This window comes from Solanum dulcamara, chromosome 7 (assembly GCF_947179165.1).
Source record: "Solanum dulcamara chromosome 7, daSolDulc1.2, whole genome shotgun sequence".
NCBI lineage: Eukaryota > Viridiplantae > Streptophyta > Magnoliopsida > Solanales > Solanaceae > Solanum > Solanum dulcamara.
Window position 1 is genome coordinate 31,452,420 of NC_077243.1, and position 15,112 is coordinate 31,467,531.

The following is a 15,112-nucleotide window of genomic DNA, read 5'->3' on the forward strand; positions in this document are numbered from 1 at the left end:
CTTGTGATGCCGCCTGAGAGATTGAGTTGGGGTTTTGAGCATACTTGAGTATTGAAATATTGTTGAGAAAGGGGTGAATATTTAAATGAAAGTGTGTTCTTCCCGTTACTATTTATTGAGGGTGAATATCATGTGTAGGTTAAGTTTTGAGAACTTTGAACCTTATACCACATGTGAGTTGATTATTACTTCCATGCATATGTGTTTTGATGCATTCATCCTCATTCATCATATCATGAAACATGGGAAGTTGAGAAATATGGAAATTCCTTTTGAGAAAGAAAATGAAACACCTTTAAACCTTTGTATCTTGAGTCCTTGACCGAGGCAGTTTTCCGGCAGGGTAGTGGATGCATTGTGATCCCAACCTTTGTATCTTGAGTCCCTGACCGAGGCAGTTTTCCGGCAGGGTAGTGGATGCATTGTGATCCCAACCTTTGTATCTTGAGTCCCTGATCGAGGCAGTTTTCCGGCAGGGTAGTGGATGCATTGTGATCCCAACCTTTGTATCTTGAGTCCCTGACCGAGGCAGTTTTCCGGCAGGGTAGTGGATGCATTGTGATCCTAACCTTTGTATCTTGAGTCCCTGACCGAGGCAGTTTTCCGGCAGGGTAGTGGATGCATTGTGAACCCTTGACCACGAGGAGGTGGCAAGGATAATGAGATATTGTGATTGAGTTATATGGTCTGCAAGACCCCCATGTGCCTTGCTTGGTAGCACAGCTCAGCAGGTGTATACGACAGTCTGTGCGACAGTCTTGATTCCACCGTACCACCACATCATTGCATCATCATATTGCATTGCATTGCATTGATATTTGTGCTGCTTGAATTATCTGGTTAATTGTGATTATGAGCTGTTATTATGGGTTTACTTTACTCGCGTCAATATATATATAAATTGGCAGCACCGATGCCGGAGTGGGACTTTTCTGTATGCAGGTGAATGCGTTCCTTAGTTTACTTCATAGGTTTGATTAATTCCTTATACTCAGTCAACTAAAACCTACTGAGTACATGTGAATTGTACTCACCCCTACTTCTGTGTCCCTTTTTGATGCAGATACTAGTCGGGGTACCCCACGTGGCAGTTAATATTCTAGCGGATTGTGTATTCTCAGATTAGTGGTGAGGTCTCAGAATTCGGATCGTCACTAGTCTATCTTTATTTTTCAGTCTTTTGTATCATTCAGAGACTTATGTTGTATCTTCAGATTCGAACCTTGTATTAGATGCTCTTTATACTTATGACACCAGGTTTTGGGATAATTTCTTCATTGTTTTTTTTTCTTCTTTTTATTTAAATCGTGGCATCACTTTCCCCTTTGGGAGTCTTGTATGAGTTTTATTTTTAGGGTTACACATCAGATTGGGTTTTGAGATGTGTGCCATCATGACCTCAGTTTTTGGGTCGTGACAGTCATGTTCTCGGTTGGGATCGAGGGTCAGGGTTGGGAGGACTAAGGGGGCTGAGGGAGCTTCTAGATTGAGAGTAGGGTCTTGAAATATTAGGACCTTATCGGGAAAGTCCATAGAGTTAGTTAAGATTCTTAAGAAGAGGAAGATTAATATAGCTTGCGTCCAAGAGACTAAATGGGTAGGACCTAAAGCTAAGGAGGTGGATGGGTACAAACTTTGGTTTTCGGGCAAGTCGAGGTTTAAGAATGGAGTAGGGATCTTAGTAGATAGCAAGCTTAGAGATCAGGTGGTAGAGGTTAAGAGGACCAATGATAGGATAATGACGATTAAGTTAGTCGTTGAAGGGCTCACCTTGAACATTATTAGTGCCTATGCGCCGCAAGTGGAGTTGGACAAGGAGACAAAAAGGCGCTTTTGGGAGGACTTGGACGAAGTGGTGGTCAGTATACCGCCTACTGAGAAGCTATTCATAGGAGGAGATTTCAATGGGCACATTGGGTCTGTTTCGACGGGCTATGACGAGGTGCATGGAGGATTTGGCTTCGGGTGCAGGAATAGTGGAGGAGCCTCACTCCTGGATTTCACAAAAGCTTTTGGTTTAAGGGTGGCCAACTCGAGTTTTCCAAAGAAGGAGGAGCACTTGGTAACCTTTCGTAGCTCGAGGGCGGCGAAGCAAATAGACTTCTGGCTCCTTAGAAAAGATGATAAAAGCCTCTGTAAGGACTGCAAGGTCATACCAAGTGAGAATCTTACGACCCAACATAAACTATTAGTCATGGACTTGGAGATAAGAAGGAAGAAGAAGAAGAGGGTCGTGGATGACCAACCGAGGATTAGGTGGGGTTGTTTGACTCCGTCTAGTGCCCTAGAGATGGGGGAGAAGCTGATGGCTATGGGGACGTGGGATAGTAGGGGAGAGGCGAGCAGTATTTGGGATAGGACGGCCAACTGCATTAGGGAAACAGCTAGAGAGGTGTTGGGGGTCTCACGAGGCCGCCATGGTGGGCACCGAGGGGATTGGTGGTGGAATGGAGAAGTCCAGGGAAAGGTAGAAGCAAAGAAGCAGGCATATGTAAAGTTGCTAGATAGCAAGGATGATGAAGAGAAGCGAACGAACAGGAAGAAGTATAAGATGGCGAATAAGGAGGCGAAGATGGCAGTTTCGGCGGCTAAAACGACAGCCTTTGAACGCCTTTATGCAGAACTAGAGGAAAAAGGCGGGGATAAGAAGCTATTTAAGCTTGCCAAGGCGAGAGAGAGGAAGGCACGCGACTTGGATCAAGTGAAATACATCAAGGACGAGGATGGTCAAGTACTGGTACAGGAATCCCGCATTAGACAGAGATGGCAGTCATACTTTCACGAACTCTTGAACGAAGGAGGGGACAGAGACTTTGTGTTGGGAGACTTGGAGCACTTGAAGCACTTGGATAGGCGTCGCGACTTTGGGTATTGTAGGAGAATAAAGGTTGAGGAGGTTAAGGGAGCTGTTTGTAGGATAAGCAGGGGAAAAGCGACCGGACCTGACGAGATCCCTGGGGAATTTTGGAAGAATGCAGGTAGGGTAGGATTGGAGTGGCTGACTGCGCTGTTTAATGTCATTTTCAGGACATCGAAGATGCCGGAAGAATGGAGGTGGAGTACAATCATTCCCGTGTACAAGAACAAGGGAGACATTCAAAGCTGCACCAACTATAGAGGTATCAAGCTGCTAAGTCACACTATGAAAGTGTGGGAAAGGGTGATAAAAATGAGGGTGAGTAGTGTGTCTATTTCAGAGAACCAGTTTGGATTCATGCCGGAGCGCTCGACTACAGAAGCCATTCATATTTTAAGGAGATTGGTGGAGCAGTATAGGGAGCGAAAAAGGGACTTACACATGATATTCATTGACCTAGAAAAGGCCTATAACAAAGTTCCAAGAGAGGTCCTATGGAGATGCTTGGAGGCGAAATGTATACCTGTGGCGTATATTAGAGCGATTAAAGACATGTATGATGGAGCTAAGACCAGGGTAAGGACGGTAGGAGGGGACTCGGAGCACTTTCCTGTTACGATGGGGTTGCACCAGGGATCGACTCTTAGCCCGTTTCTATTCGCCCTGGTGATGGATCAATTGACAAGACAAATACAAGGTGAGGTGCCTTGGTGTATGTTGTTCGCGGATGACATAGTCCTGATTGACGAGACTCACAACGGAGTTAACGACAAGCTGGAGGGCTGAAGACAGACGTTGGAGTCTAAAGGATTTAAATTGAGTAGGACCAAGACAGAATACTTGGAGTGCAGTTTCAGTGGCCTGCCGCGTGAGGCTGACGGGGAAGTGAGGCTTGGTACCCAAGCCATTCAAAAGAAAAGAAGCTTCAAGTACCTTGGGTCTATTATACAAGAAGATGGGGATATCGACGATGATGTTTCACACCGTATCGGTGCAGGGTGGATGAAATGGAGGCTCGCCTCCGAAGTGTTGTGTGACAAGAAAGTGCCACCAAAACTCAAAAGCAAGTTCTACAAAGTGGTGGTTAGACCGACTCTATTGTACGGGCTGGAGTGTTGGCCAATCAAGAAACTTGATGTTCAAAAGATGAAAGTCGCGGAAATGCGAATGTTACGGTGGATGTGTGGGCACACTAGGATGGATAGAATTAGGAATGAAGATATACGAGACAAGGTGAGAGTGGCATCGGTGGAGGACAAGATGCGAGAAGCAAGACTGAGATGGTTTGGGCATGTGAAGAGGAGAGACACAGATGCTCCAGTGCGGAGGTGCGAGTGGTTGGCTATGGACGGTTTCAGGAGAGGCAAAGGGAGGCCGAAGAAGTATTGGGAAGAGGTGATTAGACATGATATGGCACAGTTGCAGCTCACCGAGGACATGACCTTAGATAGGAGGCTATGGAGGACTCAGACTAAGATAGTGGGCTAGGTGGCCTATCTTTTCTCTATAGTAGTCGTAGTCGCGCTCATTTGTTTATTAACATATGATTTTTACATGGGATTACTGCTTATATTAGTTGGCCCAGTCTACTTTGGATATCCTATTTTATCTATATTAGTTAATGCTCCTTTACCCCCGATCTTTCCTACCCTGACTTTATCGCTCTCATTATTCATATTTTTATATTGTTTGCTATATGTCTGGCTCTACTGACCTATGTCTTGTTTTTCTTATTTCTCCTCCCTTGTTCTTCTCTCCTAAGTCGAGGGTCTTTCGGAAACAGCCGCCCTACCTTTTAAGGTGGGGATTAGGTCTGCGTACACTCTACCCTCCCCAGACCCCACATGGTGGGACTATACTGGGTTTGTTGTTGTTGTATTATTTGCCTTAAGTTTATATCAAATTAACTTTTAATTTTATTTTTAAATTCATACTATGGGGCCTTCATCCACCGCGGACCTGAGTCTCACGATAACCATGGAGGATGTCATTCTGACATTTGTTGTTAACGTCTAAAAATATTTTGTAAAGTATGAAATGAGAAGAAGAAAGTGAAAAGTTTTTGGTAAAGTAAAGTTCCACTTTATAAAGTGGAAGAAAAACTTGCACTTTATAAAGTGGAAGAATTTCTTCCGTTTTATAAAAGTGGAAGAGAAACTTCCGTTTTATATCAAAATTTAGACATTAAATGACATTAACAGATTTAAGGTCTGCTGTTTGAAAATTTTGATAAAACGGAAAAATAAAGTTCCGCTAAGCCTATTTTAGTTACATTCTAAAAACGTAACTTGTGTCAATTTTATCTCTTTGTGGCTCAAATAGGTTCCGGACTCCTACAAATCCCACACCCACGTCGTGTCGACAAGGATGCGACATCGAAAGCAACTTATACCATAATTATATGCAACAAATAGTTAGTTACCTTGTCAATAGTCTGAGTAATGAGAACATTGCTGGATGAGCAACAAGTTTAATTTTAACAGGGCAATCATCATTACCAGCAGCTTCAGCTTTATGCACAGCTTCCTGCACCAGACATGAAAAAGATCATAAGAAAGGCTAACATTATAAATAATATGTAACCTCTAGGGAAAAAAAATCCCCGTTTTGATAGGTAATGGTATCATTGTAGTGAACTACACCAGCATTAAGAAAATGCATCTATAAAGAATATGTTATCCAAGTCCAAACAAGATGCAATTTTTACTCTCTAATTCAAGTTCCTGAGTTCTCCACGTCAATTTCTCCCATCCCTGTATCTTCCTCCTCTTCACTATCTTCATCACCAGTGATCTCCTCATTTTCACAACCGAGCTTAGCCATCTTTTCGTCAAGCAATTTGTCCTCCCGCTCACTCACCTGAATAGATGCGCCACATTAGAATCACCACAGAAGATATAAGATAACAGAGATAAAAAACAGAAAGCAAGAAAAGAAAAGAAAGCTAGCCAGAGATGCATACATTTCTTTTAATCTTGTTCCTTATTGAAGTGTTCAATTCCAGTCAATCCAATTTTCCAAAACTCTTTTAGGAACATGTACAGGGTCTAACTCGCACAAGTTTCCGTTCTAATTGATAAGCTGAATAAATGTTGTTCTCCCAAATTATTTAATACTCCCTCCAGCCTCCGTCTCAATTTGTTTGACCTACTTTGATTTTTAGTTCGTTTAAAAAAGAATGATTCTTTCATTTTTTTAGCAACTTTTTATCAACTTTCCACATGTCATGTTAGAGATCACAAAATTAAAAAGCATTTTGGTACATTTGACGGATCTTTAATTTTAGACCACAAGATTCAAAAGTCCTATTTACATTCTTAAACTCCGTGTCAAGCCAAAACAGATCACTCAATTTGAAATGGAGGGAGTCGTATTTTATTTGAAAACCTAAAACAAGTCCATTACAATTCAAAACTATCAAGATTGGAAGTCCCTTTTATTAATGGTTAAACTCTTGACCATGCACATCCATACCATTGCAATCAAAACCAAATTAGAGATTTTAGAACTAACTTATATGACAGTGGTCTCAATTAGTAAGCAGCAGACTCCAGATACTAGCATCTAGCAGCACCTTGCAAAGAGAGACAAATCGAAGAAGCACTTTATTCAGTTGAACATACATATTTTCAACCACATATATGTATCAAGGACCATGCTATTCTAGCAGTTCGGAAGTGCTCTAAAAGTAAAAAACGCTAATCAAGTATGACATTTGTGAAATAGAACCCCCCGACTTTTGCCTCAACCATTACATAATTATTAAGAGATTTACCAACATGTATTATGGTTAATCTGGTCTCAAATTTCACAATTCTTAATCTCATATCCCCATTGAACTATGGCATCGATCAAATTAAGGTCTCTCAATAAAACAAGAAGCACATTCCACAATTATGATGAAAATAAAAAAGCTCATAATAAAAATAAAAAAAGGTCGCTTACTGCTCTTGGAGCCTCTTTGACAGTAAGTTTTTCTTTGTGACGCTCTATTTCCTTATTGCAAGCTGCAATTGCTTTAGTAAGGTTTGTTATGTCTTGCTCCAGTCAAAAGAAATAAAATAGAATCTGTAATCTAACAAGTTGGATTTTCTTTGAAATTAGAAAACTTAGAGACCAGCAATAATAATAAGAATGGCATAATGTGATAGGTGATAACAGCTGGGAGTGATCTAGCATGTAAAATTTAGTTGCTTACACTTGTGATCAATTAAGAAACTAGCGTAGATTGTTTGCATTATTCTTTACTCTTACGATTTTAAAGAAGATTCATTCTCCTCAAACTAGAGTTTTTCTAAGGAACTATGCTCAACGATTGTCAACTAAAGTATTTTTCCATTTTCTTTTTTACTTTCCAGCAGTGAAGCAATATATAAGATTGATCCTAGAAGTATCTTTAACATTGACTACAGTTAATGCATGAGAGAAGCAAAACATATTGAAGACGTGACAGCACACTTGAGAGAGAAAAGAAAATGGCAATCAAAAGAATGATCCTATCAAGTTGATATTCATTTACCACATAACTTGAAAATAAGCACAGTAAAACCAAAGAGAGTCGACAGAAATTTGGGAAGCATCATGTGGTGGATGGGAGAAACAAATGACAGAGCAGAGGTGGTCTTAGGAGGATCGTAGTAAGAAAAAGGGATCCAGCTAGAGCATCCCAGAAAACAACAGTAATGAGTCCAAACAGAGATAAGACTTTATAGGTAAGTGGAAGCATTACTCATGAAATAAGAACTCAATCTGAAAGGATCTATTCACGTTGGTCGATCGATCCCTCCTTTCTTGCCCAGTCTCCGGACTCCTTGGAATAGATTTCACGGGAAGGAGGGCAAGGAACGAACACAGTGGTTTAACTGTTGGGATCCCAATCGGCCTGCATCAACGGAAAATGGAACTATCGAATCACGGGTTACTTGCTTTATTGAGATGGGAGGAATTGCAACATCGGCATTTCCCTAAAACAATCCACTAGTAGGGTAGCGGTAGAAGAGATCCAGTATGGTGGGATGGACAGTTCTCGAATTCCGGCCAGCATTTCTGTCAATCAGAGGAAGACTCACGCATGCTGGGAGGGTACGGCTTCAAGGGATGGACTGAAATGAAGTAGAGAGCTAAGAGTAAAAAGAGTCTCCTAAGCAAAATCAAAGTGAAAGAAGATAATAACACATAACAAGCAGTCTATATGAACAAATAATGTACTTTTAAGTCAGCACTAACATATACTACATGTGCTTAACAAAAATGTCCCCGGAATAATAAATAAGCTCAAGCACAAATCAAACTGATATTTTTAAAAGGTGAAACTAAAACATTTTACTCAAGTAAAACAGGATACCATAACTATATGCAATAAACAGTTACTTACCCTGTCAGGAGTCTGAATATTGAGAACATGTGCTGGAGGAGGAACAAGTTTAATTTTAACAGAGCAATCATCATTACCAGCAGCTTTAGCTTTATGCATAGCTTTCTTCACCAGATGTAAATATAATCATCAATAAAAGGTTAACACTACAAACAATATGTAACCTCTTGAAAAAAATTCCCCTTTTTGATAGGTAATGGTATCAGTTTATTGAACTACACCAGTGTTAAGAAAATGCAACCTCTACAAGTGATAACAACTGGTTAAAGAAATAGATAATAACATGAAAACATTTCATCTCTATATCTACTCGAATCTTCAGCGGCTGTGGAGTCGATCTTCTCCTAATATTTTTGACTAATGCATCTTTAACTTGGTTTAACTATGAAAATTGAAATTTGATTACTATTACTTTATGTAGTTATTTAAAGATAAGTATAGCATTGGATGAAAATAATAAACCTCTCTGAATAGAGTGGTAGTGCTTGCATTTCGTATTGTCAAAACAAAGAGTGTTACCTCTTTGTCCGATTATGTGTTTTTCTTCAACCTCTTGTGTATGGTCCCCACGAAATCACATGTACCCATTATTTAGTATCACATGCATCGTTTTTATATGTATACAACCCAACGTCTTTGTATTATTCCCCTTTCAAAATTGGAGCATAAATTGTCATTGATGGAGAAATTGGTGGAAGTATCAGATCAAGAAATAGGAATAGAGTTTGCACTAGGCTGCAAATGCCGAGCCACAGTGAACCTCAGATCACTTACTGCAGCCTATCCAATAGCATTCAAAGTCCAAACTTCGTCTCCTCACAAGTTCCTTGTCAATCCACCCAGTGGCCTAATATCACCATTATCTTCAACCTCTTTCCAAGTGATTCTCAAGCCCCAAGCCCAAATCCCTTCCACATTCCCTCGCTCCCCTTCTGATCGCTTCCTCGTCAGAACCGCAATAGCATCCGAGCTCAAACTCAACTCGTCGATCCAATCCGAAATCATTAACTCCTGGTTCAAGTCAATTGGGCATCGTTCAACTCATGACATAAAACTCAAGGTGGTTTTCGTGGGTCACTTTCTTCTTCGTCATGCCGTTAGTAACGGAGATTGTGATTCCGTTAGGAATATTATCAAACGGCAGCGATCCATTTTCACTGAGTTTTCAACCCGGGAAGCAGAATCACTCTTCCGAGTAGCAAAGCAGCTGCCTAGTAACAGCAACGACATGGTGAATATTTTGATTGAGGGTGGACTGAAGGTGGACGCATGTACTGAACCAAACGACGTTAAATGGGTGTCAAAGGGGTGGACTGCGTTACATATCGCCGTCGCTAATGATCGGAGGGAAGAGATTGAGAGATTGGTGAGAGTGAAGGGAGGTTGCAGGTGGTTGGATAGCAGAGACAAGGAAGGAAGAACGCCGTTACATTTAGCGGCGAGTAAGGGGTTATTGGAAAGTTGTAAGGCGTTGATAGGTGCAGGTGCGCAAGTGGATGCAAGAAGCAAAGATGGTCGAACGGCTTTGTTCAGAGCTGCTGCTAATGGCGACTGTCAAATGGTGAAGATGCTTGTTCAAATGGGTGCTGACCCTACTGTCATTGAATTGCATCTTGGGCGTTCGGCTCTTGATATCGCCCGAGCTAAGGCCCATGTAAGTCCCTCCTCCCCATTTTTTTTTGTTTCATCTAGACATTTGACAAGATAGAGAAATTTAAAAAGAAAAAACAAGAGCATTAGGGGTCGTTATTTGGCGTGAAGAATAACATCAAATAATTTTAAAATTATATTATATTAGTATTTGTTATTTGATTGGTAAATTCGAAATAATTTATCTTGGAATTAATAATTAATATCGAAATAAGTTATTCCATTTCTTGAGTGACATAGTAATTCCGAGATAAAATAGAGAACATCACAAAAATATCCCTTTAAATCCTTTTTATACATCATTTTTCACATTTATGTATATTCAGATTATTTTTAATATCATGTATAATAACATTTATAATTTTCACTACTCCTTATTTTTATGATAATTCTTTATATTTTTTAATTAAAAAAATTAGACTATACAAATAAAAATTTTATTTATTAATTTATTTGAGTAATTCTTATGTTTATTTATGTTTTGATTTCTCTACTACTAAATTACATATTTTTTTAGTAACTTGAAAGCTTGTATTTTTATATATCAACTAAAATGAAAACTTTAATATTTTACAATTTAAGAGTGATATGTGTTTAAATGAAGTGATATAAATAATAAATTCTCTTTTACTTTAACAAATTTGAGATGAAAGTTTAAGCTAAATATGATGAATGTTTTATTTTTAAATACATATGGTACCATCATGGAAATGCACACACAAAAATATTTAAGCTAAATAAGATGAAATTTTTATTTTTAAGAATGAATAACTAAAGGTTGCAAATAAAATATAAAAAACTAAACAAAGTGAAGGATATTTTTGTAAACAAATAACTTGTTCTTAAAATTTATGCAATGCATATTATTTTGAATCAGTGTTTTAAAAGGCGGGGGCGTGAAGCGAGACGTTTTACTTCGTATAAGGTGAGGCATAAGTCTCAAGACGTGGAGCGTAAGTCCTATGGATATTTAAAATTTTAATTTACAATATGATATAATAATAGTGAAAAGACATAAATTTCCCCTTGAAGTTGTATCGAAAAATCAGTTACACACTTAAACTATCATGGCGACCTATTACACACCTAAACTATCTAAAAGTGAAATTATTACACACCCGAACGCATAACACCACTCTCATAGTGTGTGGTGTATCACACTCACTGTCACGTGGCGCCACATCAGTGCCACGTCATCACCACATTATCGCCACTCAGAAATTATAATTTTTTATATTTTTGTTTCTTTTCTTTATTAATTAACTTTTCTTTTATTAACTATATTTTATACTAATTAACTTCTAATTAATTATTAACCTCCCATATGAACCCTCCCCCCCAAACCCCAATCGTTTTCTCCACCAAAATGGGGAGAAGAATTCTTCTTCTTCTTAATGGGTTTTGAAATAAAAAGAAAATCAAGATTCAAAATGGGAAGTAAATAGGTGTGGATGTAAAGAAGAAGAGGGTATGCGAGTGTGAAGAAGAAAGGACGTGGGGTGGGTGATTTTGATTTTTAAATTTTTTTACTTTAATGAGTTTTGAAAGAAAAAAATCAATATTCAAAATGGGGAGTAAATAGAGGTGATTGTAAAGAAGAAAGGGGTAGATGGGTGTGAAGAAGAAATGACGTGGGGGTGGGGTGATTTTGTTTTTTAATTTTTTTTACTTTAATGGATTTTAAAAAAAAAATCAAGATTCAAAATGAGAGTAAATGGAGGTGGGGTGATTTTGTTTTTTAAATTATTTTTACTTTAATGGATTTTGAAAGAAAAAAATCAAGATTCAAAATGGGAGTAAATGGAGGTGGGTGTGAAGAAGAAGAGGGTAGGTGGATGTGAAGAAGAAAGGATGTGGGGTGGGTGATTTTTTTTTTACTTTATAGAATCTGACGCACTACTCCTTTTTTTTGTTACGTCAGTTGTAGGGGGATAATAGTTTCACTTTTAGATAGTTTAGGTGTGTAATAGGTCACGTCAGTGTGTAACTGACTTTTTGGTATAACTTTAGGGGGGGTTATGCCTTTTTCCTATAATAATATAATAACACAAAATTATAAAAATATATCAATAGTTTGTAATAATTACAAATATGATTAAGGAAACTTATAAAAAATAAAACTTCCAACATGACTATAAAAATATAAATAATCTAATATCTTAACTTTCTAATAATAAAAGAATCACTATTTCTCAAAAAAAATTATTAGTATACAATTTACCCTCCTAAAAGAAAATAATCATTAAATTTTACTAGTATTATAATAAAAACATCACTCCGTCGTGAATAAAAATAAAATTACTTTCAAATAGCTAAATAAAATATGATAATTTTGAGACATATGACAAAATCACGAAAACCAATGATAAATGAAAAGATAAAATTTTGCTACGCATTTTTAAAAGAAATGTTACGTAATATATAATCACATCCATAGTATTAACAAATAGTAAAGTGTGATACTACAACTCTTTATTTGAGTATACAGTCGGGGCGCTTAGGGCGTGAGTCTTACAGAACTAAGTCTCACACTCGAGTTTTGGGGTGTTTTGCTAGAGCCCCGTTCCAAGGTGAGCCTCGAGGCAAGTCCCAACAGAATCCTTTAAAGCATTATTTTGAATACAACAAACCAAACAATCAATAAGAAATAATCGCAGCATAACTTATCTCATCGTAACTAATCCCAACATAACTTGTAATCAAATCAAACGACCCCTATGTATTAGTACTACAAGTGCGTCTTGATGTTTCAATGACTACAACACATGTTATTACGTATAAAATGAAAAGTTTAAAAATTTTAAAAGTCCAAATATAAAAAATGTCATTATTAGATTGATCATATAAAATGAAACAAATGAAGTAAGTATCTAGTAATTATGTAGGTCTCCAACTTAATTTCTTGAAAATGAAGTTATTAAAGAATGTTTGGGCCTCATGCTACCTTTTGTATCCAACTTCACAAATTCATACAATTGTCAATAGATGCATTTTTCTTTTGCTGAATGCTCAGATAATGAATATTCGAACTGGGGTGTAAAGTTGCCTGGTGATTATAAACAGAAGATTCACTACATTGACAACTTCTGGAGATACTATTATAAAATTTGCAGAAAAAAAATTGAAGGCGTGTTTATTGAATTCCTTAAACTTATACCAAAGAAATACTCATTCTACTAGTGCTAGACTTGTGTTAGAATTCCCACTTATTTACGAATTTGCTCTTGTCGATAAGTGTTTCAACTTGTTTCTCCTTAATTTTGAATGTTGAGAATTGAGAGTGACTTAATTCCTTATTTTATGTTCAGACATATTAATTTTGCTCTTCTAATTAATCGGGTGATCGTAACCTTCAATTGCAAAACGACATATAGGTCATTGTTGATCGAATTTTAAGCAACAATGAAGAAAATACAATAACAATGAAGACAGATTTGGGAAATTTTCTGCTTGCTTTCTTCATTCATCTATATCTGTATATATACAAGTATGTAGAGTATGCCCCAACAATGTAAGAATATGAAAATCAATCATGAACCTACACTTGTCCACTATCTATTTGTTGTCCACTATCTATTTTGTTCCCTACTGTAACAAATTATACAACTATACATTTATTTCTTATTACTGCTATATCATGAAATTTGGAGGAAATTTTATCTCTCCAGTTGACAGATCTAAAAATAATTTCTGAAACTTGTTTATTTTCATTTGGGCTTTGCAATTGGATATCTGAATATTCATTTATCGAGCTTGTATGATGAGGCCTAAGACTGATAGAACAGTTAGGCCCAAAACTAGTGCAAGGCCCAAAACTAATGCAGGACAACTTTGTTTGTTCCGTCTCTTTCCCTTTGTTTATTTAGATTAATCGAGCAACTTGTTCTTCATCTTCCCTAAATAACAATGGTGTATCTATATTTGTAAATCCAACAAACAACTCGTAAAAGTAGTCTGCAGATGTTTAAAATGAGAATTGTGACCATCATTATGAGCTGAAAATGTTTTAATGAATACTTTGTTCTCATTTCAGATAAATATTGTTCGTTTAGACACAGAATAAGCCTACTAATTGAATCATCTATTTGGCCTGTCCCAAAATCTACCCTGTCTACCATATGTCTAAACAGTCTAGTTTCATTGCAATTATAGTGTCCTTTTTGGGAATATCCTAAGGACAATATCAATGAGATTTAGAACTTCCCTTAATAGTTAATCCATGTGTAATATTATCAGGGGGTAGTCGTTAAAATCCTCGAAAGAGGAGAAGCTGTCCTGCATGCATCAAGGCGTGGAGACCTTCAGCTACTCGAGACACTTCTCGAAAAGGGAGCAACCACCAACTTCCAAGATCAATACGGTCTAACAGCTCTTCACATGGCAGCGATTAAAGGAAACAAAGATTCAGTAATGATAGTGGCTGAATTCGGAGCCGACTTGGAATGCCAGGACGGAGAAGGCCACACTCCATTGCACATGGCAGTAGAAGGTGGATGTGCGCAGACGGTAGAAGTGTTGCTCAACAGAGGAGCCAATGTGAATGCCAAGAACAAGAAAGGTGTCACTCCCCTTTCTATTTCCAAATTTTTGGGTTATGAAGAAATAACGCAATTACTTGTTGAAGAGGGTGCGGTGCTTTCCCTAATTCCTTCAAATTCGTCATCTTCCGTATCTTGATTTATGTCTAATATAAATCTACAAGTTTAATGAATATATATAGTAGATAATATCAGCTGATTCAAGTATTGAACAAAGTATAAATTTCATTGGTAAGCCCGTATAAAATTTAAGTCCTAAGTTCAAGATTTTTTATTTTTTTTAATCAAATCAAGGTTATGGATCAACATAATCATAAGTTCCACACTTAATGTCTATATGGACATTATTTCATTGATTCATTCTAAGGTGTCAGTTCATGCCATGTACCAAGTGGTACTCTGTGCATTGTCAAATTTTATAAAATCAATAAAATTGTTATGTGATGAAATTATGAGGTTGTCAAGTCAAGACAAAAATTAGTCAAAATCTCTGGAGTGACATCTTCCGATCAATTAATCAAATAATCCAAGTATAATTTTGTCAAATATTCAGTTTTGATTGATCCAGTTGAGTTATTCAAATCAAGCGGAAGACTCTGTCTAGGATGGAATTTTTTTGTTTATGACTCGCACAGTATTCAAGTGAAGGTTTATCATACAATTTGTCACTACTGTATAATCATTCAAACAAAG

At 37.5% G+C, this 15,112-nt stretch overlaps 1 protein-coding gene across 1 annotated transcript; it reads left to right on the plus strand.

Moving 5' to 3' along the window:
• Positions 1-8,753: 8,753 nt before the first annotated feature.
• Positions 8,754-14,860, plus strand: LOC129893908 (protein VAPYRIN-like). Its single transcript, XM_055969340.1, has 2 exons — positions 8,754-9,885; positions 14,118-14,860. The coding sequence occupies exons 1-2, from the start codon at positions 8,833-8,835 to the stop codon at positions 14,556-14,558; spliced, it is 1,494 nt and encodes a 497-aa protein (XP_055825315.1). The 5' UTR covers positions 8,754-8,832; the 3' UTR covers positions 14,559-14,860.
• Positions 14,861-15,112: the final 252 nt, after the last annotated feature.